The 20928-nt window shown below is 29.6% G+C and overlaps 2 protein-coding genes across 3 annotated transcripts in view; one reads left to right on the top strand and one right to left on the bottom strand.

The window, feature by feature from the left end:
* Window positions 1-16451, bottom strand: part of LOC123259368 (ras-related protein Rap1) — a 32143-nt gene extending 15692 nt beyond the window's left edge. The window contains exons 1-2 of one of the 2 annotated variants that reach the window (XM_044719819.1): window positions 15930-16451; window positions 15549-15832 (exon numbers count right to left, since the gene is read on the bottom strand). The gene's annotated coding sequence lies outside the window, so the exon portion shown is untranslated. Of the gene's footprint in view, window positions 1-15548; window positions 15833-15923 lie in introns of both variants that reach the window. The other variant, XM_044719820.1, reaches the window with a different exon arrangement.
* Window positions 16452-16651: 200 nt separating this feature from the next.
* Window positions 16652-20472, top strand: LOC123259338 (protein IWS1 homolog). The gene is made up of 5 exons (XM_044719755.1): window positions 16652-16913; window positions 16987-17119; window positions 17193-19787; window positions 19883-19994; window positions 20080-20472. The coding sequence occupies exons 1-5, from the start codon at window positions 16898-16900 to the stop codon at window positions 20200-20202; spliced, it is 2979 nt and encodes a 992-aa protein (XP_044575690.1). The 5' UTR covers window positions 16652-16897; the 3' UTR covers window positions 20203-20472.
* The last annotated feature ends 456 nt before the right edge of the window (window positions 20473-20928 follow it).

Below are 20928 nucleotides of genomic sequence, written 5' to 3' on the forward strand. Positions count from 1 at the left end.
CAAACTCTTGGACCAAGAATACCATTTTGAAGAAAATGATATTCTTAAGTCAAGAGAATAAATTCTTGAGCTAAGAAATTATTCTTGGTCTAAGAAAATTTTCTTGAGTCAAGAATTTATTCTCTTGACTCAAGAAAATATTTTTCTTCAAAATGGAATTCTTGGTTCAAGAGTTTGGCTCTTGAGTCAAGTCAATTTTTTTATCAGTGTGTACGTGAATCTAGTGTGAAACTTTAAACGCGTTTTTCTCAAAACTATGTTTTTTGAACTGGTGACAACTGTAACTCGAAAACCACTCAGTAGATTTTAATAAAATTTATACAGCTTTTAGAATACATAATAAACTTGGGCCTGATCGAAGGATTTTTTTTTTTTTTCAAAAATTTCGATTTTTTAAGACCAATTAACTGTTGATTTTTTCCCAAAAATCTATACAAAAATTTCCTGAGGCCGCCATTTTGTTAATTTTTGAAAAAAAAAAAATCCTTCGATCAGGCCCAGGATTATCTATTTATAAAACTAATTTTTTTCATCCGATTGATTTTAGATGAATCTCCAAGAGGACTTATGATTGTCACCGCAAGGACCTTTTTTTGGAGCTGGGTCAACACAGACAGCTATAACTTTGGAAATAAAATTTTTTTTTTTTTGAAATTTTCGTGACTTCAAGTCAAAACATTGTATAATAATGCCATATTACTACTTTTGTAAAATAACATGATTTAATCGCAAAAAAAAATACAAAATCAGTTAATTTGTTCGTAAGATATTGAATTTTAAGCAATTCCAAAATCAGGATTGAAAATCAGAATTCAAAACACTCAAAAAAGTTTTTTTTTAACATAACTTTATAATTTTACGTCTAATCGCTTGATAGATAATGAATAATTTTTTGTGCTTGAAAAATTGTGTCGAATGCTGCAAGCCTCATCAATAACGATTGATTCGATCGGAAGATAATATATAAAACTCTTAAAAAAGTATGTTTTCAATAGCCACTAGATATTCGAGTTCGAAAAAGTATAAAAGTTGTATTTTTGAGCTCGAAGAAACTTCGGAATAGGTAATTTTTTGAGTGTTTCGAACTCGTACATAACGGGAAGTTCTAGGGATGGCCTACAGGGTTAACCGTTTTCCAGAATTTTTTTTTTTTTTCAATGACTATTCTTCATTATCTGCAATCACATGATAACATCAGAATCCTTTAATTTTTTTTCAATTCGTGATAGTAATAGACATCTAATTTAGATATTACTCAATAAAATTAAACATTTATTTAAGAAATGCATTTTCTAAAATAGATAATTATTTTTTTACAAAGATAACTTATCAAATATCTGCACCAGTATTACAATACAGCGACATTTTGTCAGTTTATTATTATTGTGACTTTTTTCAAGCATCTAACAAAAAATAAAAAAAATATTCAATGAAGTTTGAAGGGAACAAAAATTACATCAGATAAAAACGCTCGACTAGCTAAGCTGACAGCGTTATGTCATTCTAATGTATATCTTGTATGTATAACCTAAAATGGACACGAACTTATTAACATTGTGAAATGACATTGTATTAACTCAACACACAAAAAATGTCAAGCGTAGTAAAGTTTTAACGGAACTAGTTAAAATTTAAAAGCTATCGTACATTACAACAAAACAATAAGGTATTAATTCTAAAGCTAGTAAGTTAAAAAGTTTAATTAATAATGCATGTATGAAAAATAAAAAAAAAAATATAATGGGTTTAAAATTTTTTCTTTGATCAAGTTCCTCTTTACTGTTCCTCCAAGCAAGTACTACTCACTCGAAACAACTTTGCTGATGAGATTTCCATTTCACTGGTGAAACATCATGGGAGCTAACCAGGAAAAGCGTCCATGAACCACTTTAAACTCGTTATGCGGTTATAGGGTCGCCGTATGTTGTTGCGTTTACGTACATACGTAAGCAAAATATCAACACAAGGAAGAAAGATACGGGTACGGTCTCATTAATAACGTCGCCGTCATACAATCTAAGTAAACGCGTTTTTCTAGACAGCAACAAATTATAAAATAGCTACAAAATAATAACAAAGAAAAAAAAGTATCTTGCGTCAAGAATATTTTGAGAATGACGACGAGTATTTTGATTTAAGTTAATTATTATCTTAAAAGAATTCAATTTAAGAATATGATATTCTTGGTTTTAAGTAGCATCACTATATATGTAGTGGACGCGATCCGACGAGAGTTCGAGTTCGATCTTGGGTAAATTTCCTATCATTTTTAATTTGTAAAAAAATGTTTACTCGCAAAACAAGAAATCAATGTTCTTGAGTTGAATTTTGACTTGAGGAACTTAAAGAATAATTTCTTAAATAAGGAACTTCTGTACTTTTACATGAAAATGTTTTTTGTTATCTGGAGAAATTTAAGTTTTTTAAAAACAATTAATTTAAAAATAAATGTTTGAATTAAAGAAGAAAAGCTTTTTTAATCAAACGATAAATTTTTCAAAATTAAAATATTTTTGGTTTAATTTAATCTTTTTTTTTTGTGTAATAGACAAAAACCATTCAACAAAAATTAAGCTCCGGCACGTAAAAAAACCTGCAACTTTATGGAAACCTGTATTCTGTGATATAATAATTTTTGATAACGAACTTTGATGAAGGACACCAGAGCGCGAAATCTAATAAAAATCTGCTTCAATAAACGAGAGATCGTCACGATTTAACATCGTTATTCATCACGTGATCGCGCTTAAATATATATCACATATCACCAAAGCGAATAGTATATCATATAGTTAGTGAAGGATAGAACAAACTTTAAATATATAACGCTCATCACGATCTTTGTTCGTCATCACTCATCATAGACTGTGATTGTGATTGGTGTTGACCTATCTGCGCCTATTTATATATAATATCTACGGAAGCTCTAATTTATCTATATAAATATAGATACAGATTCATTTAAAAAATTAATTCAGAGTTATACATCGCATCCTAATATTGCACGTGCATAAATTGCTCGTCGGTCGACACTAATAATATAAATAGTTGTAAGTAGTGAGTGAGCTTAGGTCGGTAGTATCGTAAAATAAATTACAGTTATTTCTCACGCCCGCGCACTCTTATTACTGCAGATCAACTACTGTATCTAGTATGTAGCGCAATGTGTGAGACTTGAGCGTGCGAGTTGTTTTATCTGTGATGAATCGTCCGAGGATTTAGACTTTAATGATTTTAACCCCTTTCTATATATGTATGTTACGTTGTTTGTTAGTGAACTAAGTGTTGCCATTATGTGCATACTAAGTGTTGGTATGGATCATAAGGAATTTAATATAAACTTTTTTTACTTATTAATGTATTATCTTTGCGTGTTTTATATTACCATTGTTCACGAGAGAAAATAAATACTGTACTGTTTTATTTTTATTTATAATTGTATTATTACGCTACAGATCCAAGCATATTTGCCTTGGTGATAAAACTAAATTTTTTCTATGAAAATAAATGTAATTTTAATTAATGAGTAAATGTAAATTAATCTTGTGAATTCATTTTGAAAAATTTAATATGTAATATGATTTTTTGTTGGAATGTTAAAAAAAAATGAAATAACACCTTGGCAAAATTGTTGCTTTTACATGAAATATCTCATTTTTACTTTAATAAATATCTCATTAATAAATATTTAGATATTCAAAATATAATAAAAAATAAATCGTTAAAGTAAAAGTTATTTTTACACATTATATATTTAGAAAATAAGGTCGTTGAGGCCATAGTTTGCTATCCCTTTGGAGCAAAGTAAAGATATTCTACAAGAACATGAGCAGTCAAGTAACGAAAAATGTTAAATTACAAAGGCCGTACTATTCACCATAAAAAATAGCATTCACTTTTATTTTAAGCTGGATTAGAAAGTGTTTTATCAAAAAGTTAATAAAATTATTCTAAGAATCGCTTGTAGTCATTAAAAATAAAATGTAACCATAAACATTTTACCGCGTATAAAGAATAGTACATGCATATTTTATTTGTACAGAAACGCATTAGAAGTATTAAAACAGATATATTTTTAAAAGAGAAAGCCAATGATAAATATTAAATGAAAAAAGCATAACGGCAGAGTGGAAAAGAAAATAATGAAAAATTTCACTGTTTTAAATTTTTTAATCACACATAGAAAATAAAATAAATTTCATTTCATTTTATTTTATTTTATTTTTCATATTATTATATATACTTCTTAATTTATTTCCTTTATTTATTATTTCGTAAAACTCAAAACCGCTACCAGAGGAAACGGAAGTTATTTAATGTGTAATCACTGTGATAATAATGTTTTAATTTTATTCCTTTGTACTTATTTATATAAAAAATAAATCACCCAAAAAACAGCTAGTGAGAAGTGAATCAAAGTGGCTTGATAAAATTATGTTGTCATTTTAAAATAAATATATTTTATAGATCAGATAATAATTTTAATCTTCGCGTATTCCATACGATGGACGAATAAAACGATTTCTCGAGAAATCGATGAACAATTACTGAAAGCAGCAGCAGAAGCGGTCGTCTAGACTTTTAAGGAATTCTCCATTTTATTTCATTCAAACTGACATTCCAATCGAACTTCCGTTTAAGATCTTGATGCTTTACTTCCGCTAAATTCAATACGTGTTCAAATAATAATTCATTATCTGTTTCATAACACATTTATATTATAATAAATATTAATTCAAAAGTTAACTGTCTAATTAGTTTTCATTAAATTAAGTTTATACAATTTATTTTGTGACATAATATTTCTATCTTTCTTTAAAAAAATAAATTGAAAACTTTCAACTTTTGATTCTTTTTTGACGTAGAATAAGTAGCTCTACCCGAGAAAAGTTTTGAGCTGTGCATTACATGCTACATATGTACATCTAGTCATCATATTAAATTAATTTAACAATCCGAAAATGTTTAGTGAAAATAACTTCAATACTTTAAAATTTAATTTACAGAGAATATACATGTATTCTTATAAGAGTTGTATTAAAAATATGATTATTAAAATAGTTTTATAATTGTTATTAATAAACTCTGACAATAATAATAAATTTACATCGTCAACAGACTTATTATAAAATTGTAATGACAGAATTATAAATTAATGACTTCAAAGGACTTTGAAGTTTAAAATTTAAACATATTAATTATAACCTACATTAGCCACAAATTTAATTATGAGAATGCTTAAATAATGTAAAAAAGAATCAATTTGTTTTAAAATATCTTGTATAATTCATGTTTATAAACTAGATACACATCAATAACAGATAGTGATCATGCGAGCGTAGTCGTGGGTTCGAATCCATTACAGAGCGTCTAAAAGTATAATCCGTTTACTTTAATCCACTTCTTTATTTTAAATTACATTTACTGCAAGTTATTAAAATTTTATTTTCCAGATTATCAGATCAACTGATAATTTTATGAAATGTGTGATTTAAGGTGTTCAGTTTAAGTATTGAAGAGTAAAATCACAGAAAGGTAAAAAGTGATATAGTTCCTTTAATCATTTTTGATACCCACTACTACTTTTCAGAATCATTTGTCATTACTAATTACTTATTTTTTATCTACACTCTGCATAGTATTTAAAACTTAAAGACTTTCTTGGCGCGAATCTAGATAAGACATAAGACATAAGAACCAAAAAAAAGCCGGAGCAAAAGCAGCAGCCGGGCATTGAGGCTGACAGGTTGGTGGAATGAAAGTTTAAACTTCATTATCAACTTTAAGATCGATTCTTGACGTCGTAATGGCATCTTACCCTAAAACTCAATAAACTCTCTTTTCTCAACTATACTTAAAACAGGTAACTTTTACAGTCAAAGACATTCAGCCGAATTCACTTTTATTTCTCTCAACTTTTTTTTCATATTATCAATTAAAGAAATTTGTTTATTTGTCTTCCATATTTATTTAACGATAAAAAATTTTCATACTTTTGTTATATTTTTATTTTTCTCGTTATCTTATTTTAATCAAAACTTCAAAGCATTTTCTCCTTTTACTATTCTAATGCATAAAGTTATAACTCTAAATTACTTTCTCGTGTTTAATAGTTTTTTTTTTTAATTAAAAAAAATAACTACATATTATTAAAATATTTTCAAATATTAACTTTTTAATATTTAACATGGTATTAAATTAAATTACAAAAGTTTACAGAATATTAACATAAATTTATAAGTTATAATCTTGTTAACTGTTTAATTTAAATATTTAATCAGGTATAAAATTTATAGAAAATTTTTCAACTGAAATGGACAATCGTTGAGAAAGTTATTGTTCATAATTAAAAATGATTTATTAATTATCAATATCTTTAGAAAATTTTCATTAGAATTTTTCCAATAAAATTGCAATAGAAAAATTAATTTACTAGAAACATATCCTTAGGGAAATAAAAGTAATGGATAAAATAATATGACATGCATTTTTAATATTAATCTTTTTTTTCTATTTGATAAGAATAAAATGCATCATGTGAAGAAAGAAAAATCACGCAATTTAACGTTAAATCTATTCCCTGGCGTACAAAAGGTGTGATACGGCCTTGGGAGAAATATTAAAAAAAAAAAAAAATAAAATAAATAAAAATAAACGAAATAAAAAATAAAAAGCCAGAGAGATTTTGCACTCTCCTCAGGAAATATGCATTATGCTGATCACGTGATACACAAAGAATTTTTGTATGACCTATTGTCATTGCAAAAATGCACACGAGAAAAGCTTTTTCGTTATATCCGGCTGTTTTTTATAATACGACACAATGTTTTACACAATTTTATCGAAAAAAATATTTCTGAAAACTTGCACTTAATGACACAAAAAGCTAAACAATAACGTCTACAAGACTTCATATTCCTACTGGTAAAAGATTTGCAAAATGAACAATGATTGAATGCAGAAGAATCAAATTTGTTTTATTTTAATTTATTTAGAGTAAAACTTTTTAGAGTATTGATGATTGGAAGATAATGAAATTGAATCTGAACATTTTCCTTATTGTCTTAAAATAAAAATTTTGTTATTCATTCATGAAACATATACACTTTTAATCATAATTTTTATTTTCTTGTAATAATAATTTTTCTATAAAAATCTGAGACTATTCGTAAAGAAGGAAATTGATCAGTATTATGAACTGTATTCATAATTTATAAGTTAGAAGAAAAAATATGAAAACAACAGTTAATAATGGAAGGAATGAGGCAGAAATTTTCTTGATTTACAATGGACTTTTTCAAATGAAGCGAGCTAAAATCTGCCGGTCAATAACCTTTCTATTAACAAGATACAGACAATAAAACTTTATTGATTACCTCCAGCATACCTACACCACACACAAGTATAAGTACAAGAATAATCCGAATAAAACATCCAATTTTTTAATTTTCTTCTAGACTACTTATAAAAAATTCAACTCATAATTTATTAAAACACTTGTTTACTCAAACTTTAGAAAAAAAAAAACTTTTATAATTTTACCCACGAATGCAAGCAAATTAGTGTAAATAAGAAAATTCGGAATACTTGAAAACCCAATTATTATTACTTGGACCATAAATTTTATATTTTAATGAGAATAAAAATACTAGACTGTGTTTTTTACGTCTCCAAATATGAAATCGGGCTTTTACTTAATTTGATCACTTAAAAATTTGTTACTTCCGAAATTTAATTTTTTTTCGTTCGAAGTTCATCCGCTGAGTTAAAACCGAAAAATGTTGTAGTTATACGTGATGTCGGTGATGTTGTGGCTTATTTTTCATTGTTTTTATTCAAATCAACTATCAACGATTTAAAAAAAAAAAAAAACTGTATAACAAGCACAAAAAAAAATTTCTAGGCCCTCAAAAATTGGAGCTTCTGTATTTTTTTGTCTATTTTTATTTAGTTGTTGGATTTAGTTTTATTTGTCGGAGCTACGAAGGTAAAAAATAGATCTCACACACGAAGAATATCTGAGTTCACATGCTTTTTTTTGTTTTTACCTACAGTAAATTTAGCTTGCTTGCAATTTTCTAAGCTAAAATCTGTCATGTATATGATATAAACTCAAATGTATTCTTGATAATGCATAAATATGTATATACATATATAGATAGGGTTTTGCATTGCGAGTATTATAGGTATTTGAAACAAAGAGAATGGCTGGTAGATATGTGCGGCCTGCAGTTTAGGACCAGCAATATTGCGCTTACATTACATGCACTCTATATATATATTATATACAATACAGAGCTTATTCGCAAATCTGAGTTAGATATATATTGCCTTAACGGTCTCAGTAGTATCTCAAGCCCGTTGACGGAAGAGAATGGCCTGTAATACTCTCACATTCTAGTGTACTTAGAAATTGTCCTTGAGTAAGTACCTAGAGAGTTTTAAATGTAGATAGATATGGCAAATCACATGACCTGGTTACGATCTACTTGATACTTCATACTTGTAAGTATGCGTTCATTTTTTTGTTATATCAATTATAACATTTCCTGCTGTCGCTGTCACATGTCACTCTTGAATAACTGCAGTTAACTTCCTTTCTCCGTTAAATTAACGAACAATAATGTATACTCACAACTTTATTTTATTTAAAATTACTAGTGGAACTCTTTACAATGTCCGTCGTTCTTCTTACTACAGGAAATTGAAATAATAATATTCTTATCTACTTTTATTATTTCTTAAGATATATTTTTTACAGCACGTGTATTACGTGCATTTATACATTTGTCCTTCGTAAAGTCCGCTTAAACTATTTCCGTCAAAAATATTCTATTGTAAGTACGTGACAACAAGTCAACGACTAATCGATTGTGATTGCGAGATCTGCCCACATTTGCTGTCAAACGGATGTTTATTCCAGATCGCGGCTATCTCAAGGTAAAAAATTTTTATTTTTATTCTCTGGTAATTACAGAAAATAATTGGACTTTCATGCTGATAAATTAAAAATTTTTTTTTAATAATTATCGACAATAATATCATTATTAATGTATAGTACATAAATTGTTTTTTTATTTTTATCATTACTGATAAATGAACTATTTCATAGTTTTTAAATTAAATGCAATCAAATGGCATCGAAAATAAACTTTGAGAAAAGTAATGGTAGTTTGGTGTGGGAATTGAACCCACATCTTAGTATCGCGCTAATCGTTCTATCTAAGCTAACCTTTATGGCCTTTTCTTTATTCACATGGTGTGGTAGGAATTTTCATTTTTAATTCAGAGATAATTATGTTTCAAAATCTGGCATTTGATCAGTATATTTTTAAACTACATCCTTTTTAATAAAAATTTGACTATTATGTATATGATTTATATGTGCATAAATTTTTTAAGTTTATTACATTTATTTTATTTAAATTTTTTCTACAAACAAGTAGAAAATTTTTAGCGAAAGAATTTTCTAATAAAAATAAATAAAACAATTTAAAAAACGAAAAAATTGAGGACAGATAAACTAAAATCGGATTATCTGTATGCGGGTTTCAAGTAACTTCAGCAACTGAGATTTATTTTTAAAATATTGAGGTCAATTTTTTTTATTTTAAATAATTTATCACAATTCTTGTATGATAGTTAGTGATACTGGTTTATTTATTTTAAAAGAATGTTTTTGAATATAATAAGTGGATTAAAATCAAAATCGATTAACTAGGAGGAAATAATACGTGATAATTATTTAAAATAGCTGGTGGTATAAGGACAGATGATATGAATGGGAATAAATGATATTAAAAAGTAATCACGCGTGAATACATGACACTTAAACACCCAACAACCAGTACATAACAGCAGTATGAATGCGTGTATATAATACGTAAAATGCGTGTTGGACAATCATAATTATGATGCAATCACATCCACGCAACCCAGTAATTAGTTTTGTCTCTCTTGCTCATACATGACCCACTCACGCGGCTAACGATATTCAATCTCTCTAATGATGACACTCACATTAACTATTATCCCCCATTCTTTGTTAATTTATTATCGAAAGTTATCTGTCCAAATATTCCAGTTATTTCATCAACAAGTATATTTTTAAATTCATATTCTATGGGATTAAAAAACATTTTTAAATATATAAATATTATTTGCCTAATTGTGTAATATGCAAACATAAAGACTCAAGTATTATTCTAATAAACAAACTAACAGTCGACATTTCTCTTGTACTATTATACGAGTTAATTGTTTCTGACAGGCTTCGTTTATGCAATACGACACGACAACACAAAAATGATGCTTGTGTGGTAAATAAACTCTCTCTATATAGATATAATGTATAATAGTAGCTGCATATAAGCATTGCAATGTACTTTGTAAGTACCAATTCAATAATGTATGGAATTTTCAATAATTACATTTTTATTTTCTTATCAAAACACAATCAAGTTAAATGAAAAGAAAAAATGTGTTCATTTATTTAAACATTAATCACATATCTCAGCATTTAAATCATTTATAAAAATAAACACATTTTATTTAATTATAGAGTAGATAATATACGAAAATTGATGATAGCTAATGCTTTAATTAAAAACAAATATTTATTTAATAAATTTTTTTTTGTGAAGATAAAAGGTAAATCAAGAAATAAATAATTTTTAAAATGTCAATTTTTTTGATACAAAAATTTTTTTAATTTATATTTTTGTAAATTTTGTTTCGATAAATTCATTTTTATTACACGTAAACTTCTCACAAAAATTAAGGAAGTAAGAAAAAAATCCAAATTTTTGGGGGTTTTTCAACAGGCTGTAACTTGAAGAAAAATAGTCACACAGCAAATGAAAAAAAGCAAATTGTAGCTTTAAGTGTCTAGTTTTTCGATCCGAGTTCCAACATTTTTTTAGTTTTTCTTTTCAGTTTACGGACTTGGAAAAAAATTTTTTGACTTAACTTTTATAAGGAACGAATAACTTATTTATCCGGATTCAATTTGTTTTTTTGAAGAACTCGATATAAGCATTTCTTGCTGAGATATCGGTGTTTGAATGGAAAAGGATCATTTTGTCTTTGATTATCAATATCTCAGCAACCGCCTCTGCATATAAACTGACACTGACAAAGAACAAATATTTCGAAATTGACATCCATATTTAGATGTCTTAGCGATAAATTTATCGATCTTTGAATCAAACTATTTTTTTTTTGCTTTAACAAAACAAAGTTTGATCTCAAATAAAAGTTTTTGGACTTATAAAAAAGGTCACGCTTAGAATAGTATTACCGAATTTCAATAACCTAATTTCATTTATAGTCAAGATAATATGAGCATATTGAATAAACGATCTCTTAAAAATTCTATAGCCATAAAAATAATCAATTTTATTATCTCCCACAAACTTTACCAATACTATATTCAAATTCATTTCCACAAATGTCAATGTAACGTATTAGTTATAACTATGATTGAATACATTACTGACGGGTAATTTTTTACAAGAAAAAAAAACTTTAAACTTTTCCAGTCTTTAAGGAAGTTCGAGCGTAACTAATGAATCAAAATAATGTTAAAATTTTTTTTTAATTTTAGTCTTCCCGATATTCGTCAAAATTCTTTATTTTAATTTAAAATAATTTAAACAATTTAATAATTGATGATTTTTACTTATTTAATAAAGTAAAGTAATAAAATGACTTTCGTATTTATTACTTGCCGGAATAAATAAACAGATTTGGCAATAGCGAGCTTGATTATACCCATAACAGAGATGTGGATGAATGTGTGAGTTAAACATTTCTCTCTCTGTAACTATACTTTTATCCTTTTGTTTTTTCTCAGCTGTTGACGCGATGTTGTCAAATCTTTATTCGAATAAATAGCTGACGGTAAACGAGTTACAAACATAAAATTTGACTTTAAATATTTCAAAAATTATACCGGTAATGTATTATTATTAAATTGTTTTTATATTTTGCAATAATCCAAGTTTCTTGTTTATAGTTTTTTATCCGTTAAAGTTGGAAGGTTAATATTGAAAAAAATAATTAAAGTCTCGACAAAAGTTTGTCCGCCATAAGAGCCCGTGTATAAGGAGATAAAATATGTGATTTTTAAAATTTAATATTTAACTAACTAAACGGTGAATCTTTTTAAAATTTTGGGATTAGATAGATGACGTATTTATTTATACGTATACTTAATTTCAAAGCTCAAAGTTGGAAATTATTTTTTACATTAGATTCGCTCGAACTTCCTTAAATAATTTTCTTGTGCAGTAGTTTTATTTTGGGCAATTTATATTCTGTGAATTTATTCAACTTTAAAAATATGATGTGAGTTAATAAAAAAAATAATTTTCAACAATATTTTACTTCCCATGTTACTAAAAAATCAAATAAAAATTTGATAAGCCTAAACACAAAGTAAAAATATTTTAGAGTAATTAAACAAAAAATTTATAAACTCATCAATTTTTATTTAACGGCAACATATGAAGGCAGCTTTTGAAAGCTCGTTATAACGTACCCATACAAAAACCACAGATACAAAAGCTGAATAGCAACGAGTGCTTTTCCCTCAATTCTCTGGATATATACATATACATACAATAAAAAGAGATATACGTATAGATATAAATATTGCGGTACTATGTAGTAATATAGTAGTAGAGTAGTAGATGTAGTGTGTATATCCAAGAGCTTTAAACGGAAGCGATCCTTCGATATCCGCAGCTATATTATGTAGTCGGTAATGGAAAATTGAGGGTTCAGTTTGGTACTCGCTTGCGCGTCTCTACTCGCGGCCTTGCGTGGCACCATACAGTTGAGTGAGTCATATGCAGCTCACGGCAAACCAGCACTAGCACCAGATTCGTGAACTTCATGCGCAGTGTATTCACCAGGGTGTTGGCTAACCCTGGCTGGCTAAGTCAATGCTTTCTCACATTTATGTTTTTATTTTTATTTTCATTTTTCTTCACCTCTTTTTATTATTTCTATCTCTTCAACTACTGTCCCATTCCCCCAGAGCCTTCCGAGTTTAGTTTTTATCTCACCAGCGTATACACTAGACTCAACATCATCGAGGAGGGTTCAGTACTCTTTCCTCTTTTACTGTGTGTCTTTTATATTCTCTTTACTCGCTTACTTGCTTCGACTCTTCGTAACTTTACTTGTTCTCGCCTCACACATTACTCTTTCATCGCTTAGCTTGTTTCTTCACAATTCACAATCTCCTCTGCTCTATACCATACAATGCGCTGCTCTTTCATTCTGCTTTCCGTTTAGTTACCTTCGTCCTCGTCTTCGTCGACATTTTCTCTTTTACTTTATTTTATTTCATTTATCAGCACATTCTACTCTACCTAGTGTAGAATACACTACACTCTCAATGTACTCCTTGATATTTTTTATATTTTATATTTGAATTTAAATATAAAATACACAAGATTTACAAGAGTCCTTTAGTTGTTAAAAAAAAAAAAAAAAATTCTGAGTGAATCCGTTCAAATCTCTTTTCCTCTCTACAACATTTAAATCTTTTATCTTTTACAGCATTATTATTCTCTTAAAGACAAGTACTAATAAAGATTAAAAAAAAAAAAAAAAAAAAAAAACAAAGGATAACCATTATCGAATAATAAAAAAGCACGAATAAAATTAATTGTAATGAGTTAACGACATGGATTGAGAAGACGGAGATAATTGAATGAACATAACAAGCTCTGTCGAGTGGAAAATGTTAAAATGGTGAATGGAGATCAACTCAAAAAAATGCCAATCAAAAATAAAACAAAAGATAAACTGAAGACATTAAATTTTATTCATCAACAATTTATATTTTGATAATTATATTTTTCTTTTCGTTTCTTTTTTTTACATTCAATTATTTTCAATGATGTATCATCTTTACTGCTATTTTAAACAGTAAATACAATTTAAAGTTTTTAATACTATACATCATTAAAGTTACTCGAAGAGTTAAAGTATAAAACTTTTAGTCAAGTATATTTTTTTAAAACTCGTATGAATCATTTTTGCATTCTTCTGAAAAGTATGCGATAAATTTATTGATAAACATTAAATTATAAATTTATATCACTTAACCATTTATTTATAAATTAGCAACATGTATAGTATGTAAGTGTTAGTATCTATAGACAACAAACAAACAAACAAACAATAAATATATATTAAACAAAACGTAAACGTCACGCTAAATCGATATAATTCATTTGACGTAGGGTATTTTACACTTGAAAAGTCATTGGTGAGTCATAAATAAAAAAAGTGAACATCAAATTTGTCTTTATCACCGTAAAATAATAAATAATAACCGTACAAATACTATTTTTACTCCCCAATATATATAATAATAATAATAACAACGATGATGATGATAATAATAATAGTAACCATCACACATTTTTAATGTCATCTTAATATAAAAACTTATTTTCTCTATTTTTATTTTAATTTTTATTCTTCAACGCCATTCTGAGAAGAATGTATGTATATAAACATATAATTTTATATTCATATATCCATGAATAGTAAAATAATAGATAGTAAAGCAAAACATAAACATAAAAATTGACGACGGTCTAGATAGCAGTCAAATGTGTATACAAAAAAAAAGATAGTTATTTTTATTGACCTTGTGTATAATGTGCTCGACAATGAGCATACGAGCAAATAGTTACCACAATAAGCAACAACTCTACAAGTGAATTTAATGATTAAAAAAAACTGATCAAATGGAAGCAGAAGAGAAGTAAAGAGAAATAAAAATATAAAAGTCAGCTATTTAGAAAAGTAAAGAAGTTTAACCATCACAAAACTTCTTAACGCCTTCTCCATTTGTATGATTCATCAACTTAGATCATCCACCACTTTCTACACTTATACAATAAAAAACATTTATTACTCATTGCGAATATTATCAGCAATTAACAGTAAGTTAATGATATATTTTTTATATAAAATGTTGTTTAATTAATAATAATGAAATTGTTTTAGTTTCAGTAGTTTAACGATTGAGTACTTAGCTATGAACAAACTATCATGTTCTGACCGAGCATGTTGCCTTTAGAACACAGAGAGTGACCTCGCATTTATCGGAAATTTGATGCGTACAATTGACACTACGTACGTGGGGTACAATTGATCTAAATTAAGGAACATTAAGTTATAGCATCCGTAGTCTCTAACGTCTCTCTAAAGCCAGTCCACATTGCACTGGACCAAAATGCCGTAGACACCAAATAAAATATAAATAACCCAAGCAAACATTCAATAGAGGTATAAAAAACATTTTTCTCCTCTTTTATTTTATTCTATTTTGTTTTTTCCGGCTCGTGGCATTCCTCACATACCAATGTAAGCCAATTTCCGGCTGAACATAAAGAGTGACGCTACATTTTTTTTTTCTAGACAGCTATAATAATTTGGATAAAATATCTGCATAAATCAATCATTCGAACATAAAAAAAAATAACAACAATAATTAAAGCTAATATTTAAAGAATCCTTACCCTGTATCTCCTATCACGTTTATTTCCCGCTGCTTCACAATGTAATTAACAATTACAATCCAATAAAGATAAATAACACTTTTTTTTTAACACGCACAATCTTCCGGGTGTCGAAATTATTTGTAAAAATACTCTCCGATATGTCTGTTTTTTATTATCAAATACGTTTTTTTTTTTTTTTTTTTTTTTTTCGTCAATTTATTATTTCCTGTCTTAAATCTTGCTCATCACTCCGCCATAAGAACATGGAGTTATTATTTTAACTTGTAATGATTATATTGTACCTATAATTATAATAATAATAATAATTATTATTGATTGATTAGATTATTTAACAACAATATTATTTAAAGCTGATAGAAAAAGTGAACATACAATCACAATTATTAAAAATTTCTTTAACCCAAGTGTTTGAACACACACTAATCTAATAACAAATTTTATTATTTTACGTATAATAATAATAATAATTAATATATTTATTATCACTATCACACAGTGTAAGTGCGAGTGTGTCACTGCTATTGCCCGGACTTTTGTGTAGTGTGTAAACTCTTAGTCGTTTATACACCGAAGTAACCGCAGACGCCGTGTGCGGGGGGCCGTTTTACGTTTCAGCCGATCAACTCTTAACTCAATATTAAACACCATTAATTATAATATTAATTAATAATATATATATTAATTAATGAATTTTAATAAAGTTTCAATAATCACTGTACAGAGCAATATGTATTATATATATTTTCACGTACTTAATAATATTTACGGACGTCTTTAAACGCGTGGAAGACACTCGCAACAGTGCACAATTCTACCGTTATCTAGGGCGATGCCTCTACACACTCGTTCACTCTTCACTCTTTGCTGCTGATGCTGATTTTACACTCAGACATTGAACGCAACAAATAAACCGATAGAATAATGCGTACTCCATAATGAATGCGTGGACAGCGCCTCTATCGGAAAAAGTTTTTTGTTTTTGAAAATCAGCGCCAAGGGGTCAGATTTGAACTAACATTTTTGGTTTAATTGATATCAGTTGATAAAATAATATTTGTCTTTACCAGTGTTATCAAGAAAAACGCGGAGAAAAAAAGAATTAAAGAATTGAAAAACTGCATACACTACAGGAAGTTTTAAACATGCCGGTGATATAGCTTTATTTTTCAATCCTTCTAGTTGTTTCTAAGTTGTATAATGTTATTGAAACGTGAATAAATACGACAAACCGTTATTAGGGAGTTTATTTTAAGAAAATATTATTTTTCAATATTTTAACCACCGTCTATTTTTAAGCAAAAGATTATTTACTTAATAGAGCTAAAAAATTTGTCACAGACAAAGTGATGGCTGATCATGCAGGTTAGTTGACTGTTGTTTGTTTATTTTTAATTGTAGTTTTATTTTTATTTCTGATGGTTTGATTATTTTTTAGACGACCAGAATGAAATTGATGACCGGAGTAGTTCACTTGGAGTCGATAGGAGAAGTAGATCGAGGTCGAGATCAATAGCTTCTGATAGGTCTGTTAGTCCAGATGCATTGAACAAAAGTGTTCACAGTCCAAGGTTTAATTGCATTAAATATTATTATTCGATAAATTGTGTTTGAACAGTATTTTATTTAGTGGTATGATTCTAGATCTGGAGGATCGTCGCCTAATGATCGCCCAAGTTCTCCAGCCTCAGCCAGATCTCCATCGCCAGAAAACACAAGGACTTCTCGGTCGCGATCACGATCAAAATCAATGTCAAGAAGTCCTTCGGGTTCACCACACCGTGCTGGATCACAATCATCAGCTAAATCTAGAGCCAGTAGATCAAGATCACGATCAAGGTCGTCGGTAGATTCTCGAGCAGCTTCAAAATCACCAGACGCTGCAAGAAAGTCTATGTCTAGGTCTAGAAGTCGTTCGGCTGGTACATCACCAGCCCGTTCAAGAGAAGCATCACGCTCGCGATCACGTTCACGTTCCAATTCTCCAAGAAGTATCAAGTCTACTGGTAAATCTTCCAAAACTGGCTCTCGCTCTCCTTCACCGGTGGCTAACAAAACATCGCGATCTAGGTCCAATAGTCCTGTGGGTAAATCCCCAAATGGTTCTCGCCATTCATCGAAGTCTAGATCACGCTCGAGATCAAAGTCACGGTCTCATTCACGATCCAAGTCAAAATCTCCATCTAGATCACGCTCAAGATCTAAATCAAAGTCACGTTCTCGATCACCATCTCAGGAAGCTAATAAAAATCCTGTGTCTCCGCGTTCTGATAAAGATTCTTATCATGATCAAAAGGATAATGAAGCTGACAAATCACGTTCCAAATCACGATCACCTTCACCTAGTGATGATCGAGCAGCCAGTGTAGCCCGATCACTCTCTGGTTCAAGGCCTGCTTCTCCAGCTACTTCTCAGAGATATTCTCGGTCAAGGTCACGCTCCGCTGGATCACGAGCCGCGTCGCGATCAAGATCTCATGCTTCCAAATCACGTTCGAGATCTCGCTCGAGGTCACGCTCAGGATCTAGAATATCGCGCTCTAGGTCTGGATCAAGGAAATCTATTTCACCCGCTACTTCTAGAAAATCTAGATCACGTTCTAGATCTGGATCGAGAAAATCTCGTTCAAGATCACGATCAGGGTCAAGAAAATCTGGATCGCCATCGGCTACAAGAAAATCCAGATCTCGTTCTAGGTCTGGGTCAAGAAAATCTCGTTCAAGATCACGATCAGGGTCAAGAAAATCTGGATCGCCATCGGCTACAAGAAAGTCTAAATCTCGTTCTAGATCTGGATCAAGAAAATCTCGTTCAAGATCACGATCAGGATCAAGAAAATCTGGATCGCCATCGGTTACAAGAAAATCTCGGTCACGTTCAAAATCAGGATCAAGAAAGTCTCGTTCTAGGTCACGATCTGGATCAAGAAGATCTGCATCACCAGCAGACTCGGGAAAATCTAGATCACGATCAAGATCTGGTTCGAGAAAGTCTAGATCTCGTTCAAGATCTGGCTCTCGTAAATCACGTTCACGATCGGGTTCACACAGATCGCGATCAGGTTCTAGATCACGCTCACGATCAGGATCCAGAAGATCACGTTCAAGATCCGGTTCCAGAAGATCTCGCTCCGGATCTCGTTCGAGATCACGCTCAGGTTCAAGACGCTCAGGTTCACGATCACGCTCGAGATCGAAATCTCGTTCACGTTCGCGGTCTCGATCGGGCTCAAGAGGTAAATCTAGATCACGATCAAAGTCCCGTTCACGCTCAAGGTCTGGATCAAGGAAAAGCCGCAGTCGTAGCCGCAGCAAAGACTCAACTGGGTCAAACTCAGCAAAACGTAGTCGTGTTCTATCGGATTCTGAAGGCGACGATGATGAGCAAGTACAACGATCAAAACGCACAAAGCACCAAATTTCAGACTCTGAAAATGAGAACGAGGACGAAGAAAAAGGAGATTCTGCAGAAAAAGAAAAAAATGATGATGAATTGGAAGAGGGTGATGCCGAAGACGGAGATGGTGATCTTGTTGATAAAGATGATGGTGCCGAAGACGACCGAGTTCGTCAAGATGGAGGAGTTGAAGATGACTCTATGTCAGACTTTGATCGTATGATGGCACGTAAAAAAGAAGAACAGTCTCGTCGGCGTAAGCGCAAAGACATTGACATTATCAATGACAACGATGACATAATTGCTCAATTATTGCACGACATGAAAATAGCTTCTGAGGAAGACAGAAAATTGAATCAATTATCAAAACCTGCTACTAAAAAAATTGCAATGCTTTCCAAAGTGCTTTCACAGCTGAAAAAACATGACTTGCAGCTGGCATTCCTTGAGCACAATGTATTGAACGTATTAACTGACTGGCTCGCACCAATGCCTGATCGCTCATTACCATCGCTGAAAATCCGTGAGAGTTTATTGAAATTGTTATGGGAGTTTCCCCGTATCGATCAGAACTCACTCAAGTCATCTGGTATCGGTAAAGCTGTTATGTATCTGTACAAACATCCTAAAGAAACTAAAGAAAATAAAGAGCGAGCTGGTAAAATAATAAGCGAATGGGCCCGACCAATATTTAATCTTTCAGCAGATCTTAAAGCACTCAGTAAAGAAGAACGTTTGCAACGAGATATGGAACAGACTCCTCACAAGAGAAGAAAGACTGATGAAGGTGGTTCGTCACAAAAATCTCAAGATATTAATAAAGCTCTCAAGGGCGACGCTAAGTAAGTATTTTTATCTTGATAATTTTTTTTTATAGATTTACATAACCCAGCTTTTATCGGTATTAAATATTATAATAACTTAATATTTATTCTAGACCTCTGAGACCTGGTGAACCTGGATGGGTTTCAAGAGCTCGTGTACCCAAACCTTCCAATAAAGAATATGTCGTACGACCTGAATGGAAATCAGACGTCGATATCAGTCGGGTAATTATCAATTTTTATTTTCATTTAAATTTTAGTATATTTAATTATAATTTATGATTCCTATTTTATTGACTTTGTTTAACAGACCACGAAAAAACAGTTAAGCAGAATTGAACGACATGTTAAAAATCATTTGGAAAATAGGAAAATGAATTCTTCTAGACGCGCAGTTGAAATTTCTATTGAAGGACGTAGAATGGCTCTATAAATATTTGATATATTAATGTATTTCCATTAGCCAATTGTTGGTATGATGTTTTATAAGTTAGACGAGCTAAAAAAAAAAGTCTAAGAAATTTTTAACCAACATCAGAAACGTGAAGATTAAGATACAGTTGCATTGCTTTATATTAAGATGGAATATATATATTATTATCAATAATATTAATCAATAAGTAGTATAAGTAAATTAATTGTTCTCTTATGTTTTATGATAAATAAAAATAAATCAGTTCATTCTTTAACCAATGATTAATCATTCATATTATTTTTTATTTTTTAATGAAAATATAGACAAGGTTTAAGCTAGACGCTCACTCTGCAGTAGATTAAATACATTACAAAGAACTTACATACTAAGATTCTCTTTTAGGAGTAATTAAATATTTTAAAATAGCATAGCATACACTATCGTCACATCCAGAATCTAAAATTGCATTTTTAAATCTAGACTTGAAATTGAATTGGATTATTGTATTGACTTGCACAAATTCCAAAGTTCTTTTAATAAGCTGTAATTTACACTTAAAATTTTTAGAGTTAAACAAAAAATTGCTTATTCCACGTAGTGCTTAATGAAATTTTACTCTTGCAGTCGTTTTGTCAATCAAATTTTTTTTTAACTTATGTTGAATTAATTTGACTCTTTCAAAATGTTTTTTTTTTTTTTTTTTTTTCTATAATCGCATCAATTTTATCGACAATTTAGTTTGTT

The sequence above is a fragment of the Cotesia glomerata genome, linkage group LG2 (assembly GCF_020080835.1).
Source record: "Cotesia glomerata isolate CgM1 linkage group LG2, MPM_Cglom_v2.3, whole genome shotgun sequence".
NCBI classification, from domain to species: Eukaryota; Metazoa; Arthropoda; class Insecta; order Hymenoptera; family Braconidae; genus Cotesia; species Cotesia glomerata.

Excerpts from the sequence above, each read along its gene's own strand:
- LOC123259338 (XM_044719755.1), top strand. Across the intron at positions 17,120-17,192 it reads AAAAGTGTTCACAGTCCAAG|ATCTGGAGGATCGTCGCCTA; the intron begins GTTTAATTGCAT and ends GTATGATTCTAG. Across the intron at positions 19,788-19,882 it reads GCTCTCAAGGGCGACGCTAA|ACCTCTGAGACCTGGTGAAC; the intron begins GTAAGTATTTTT and ends TATTTATTCTAG.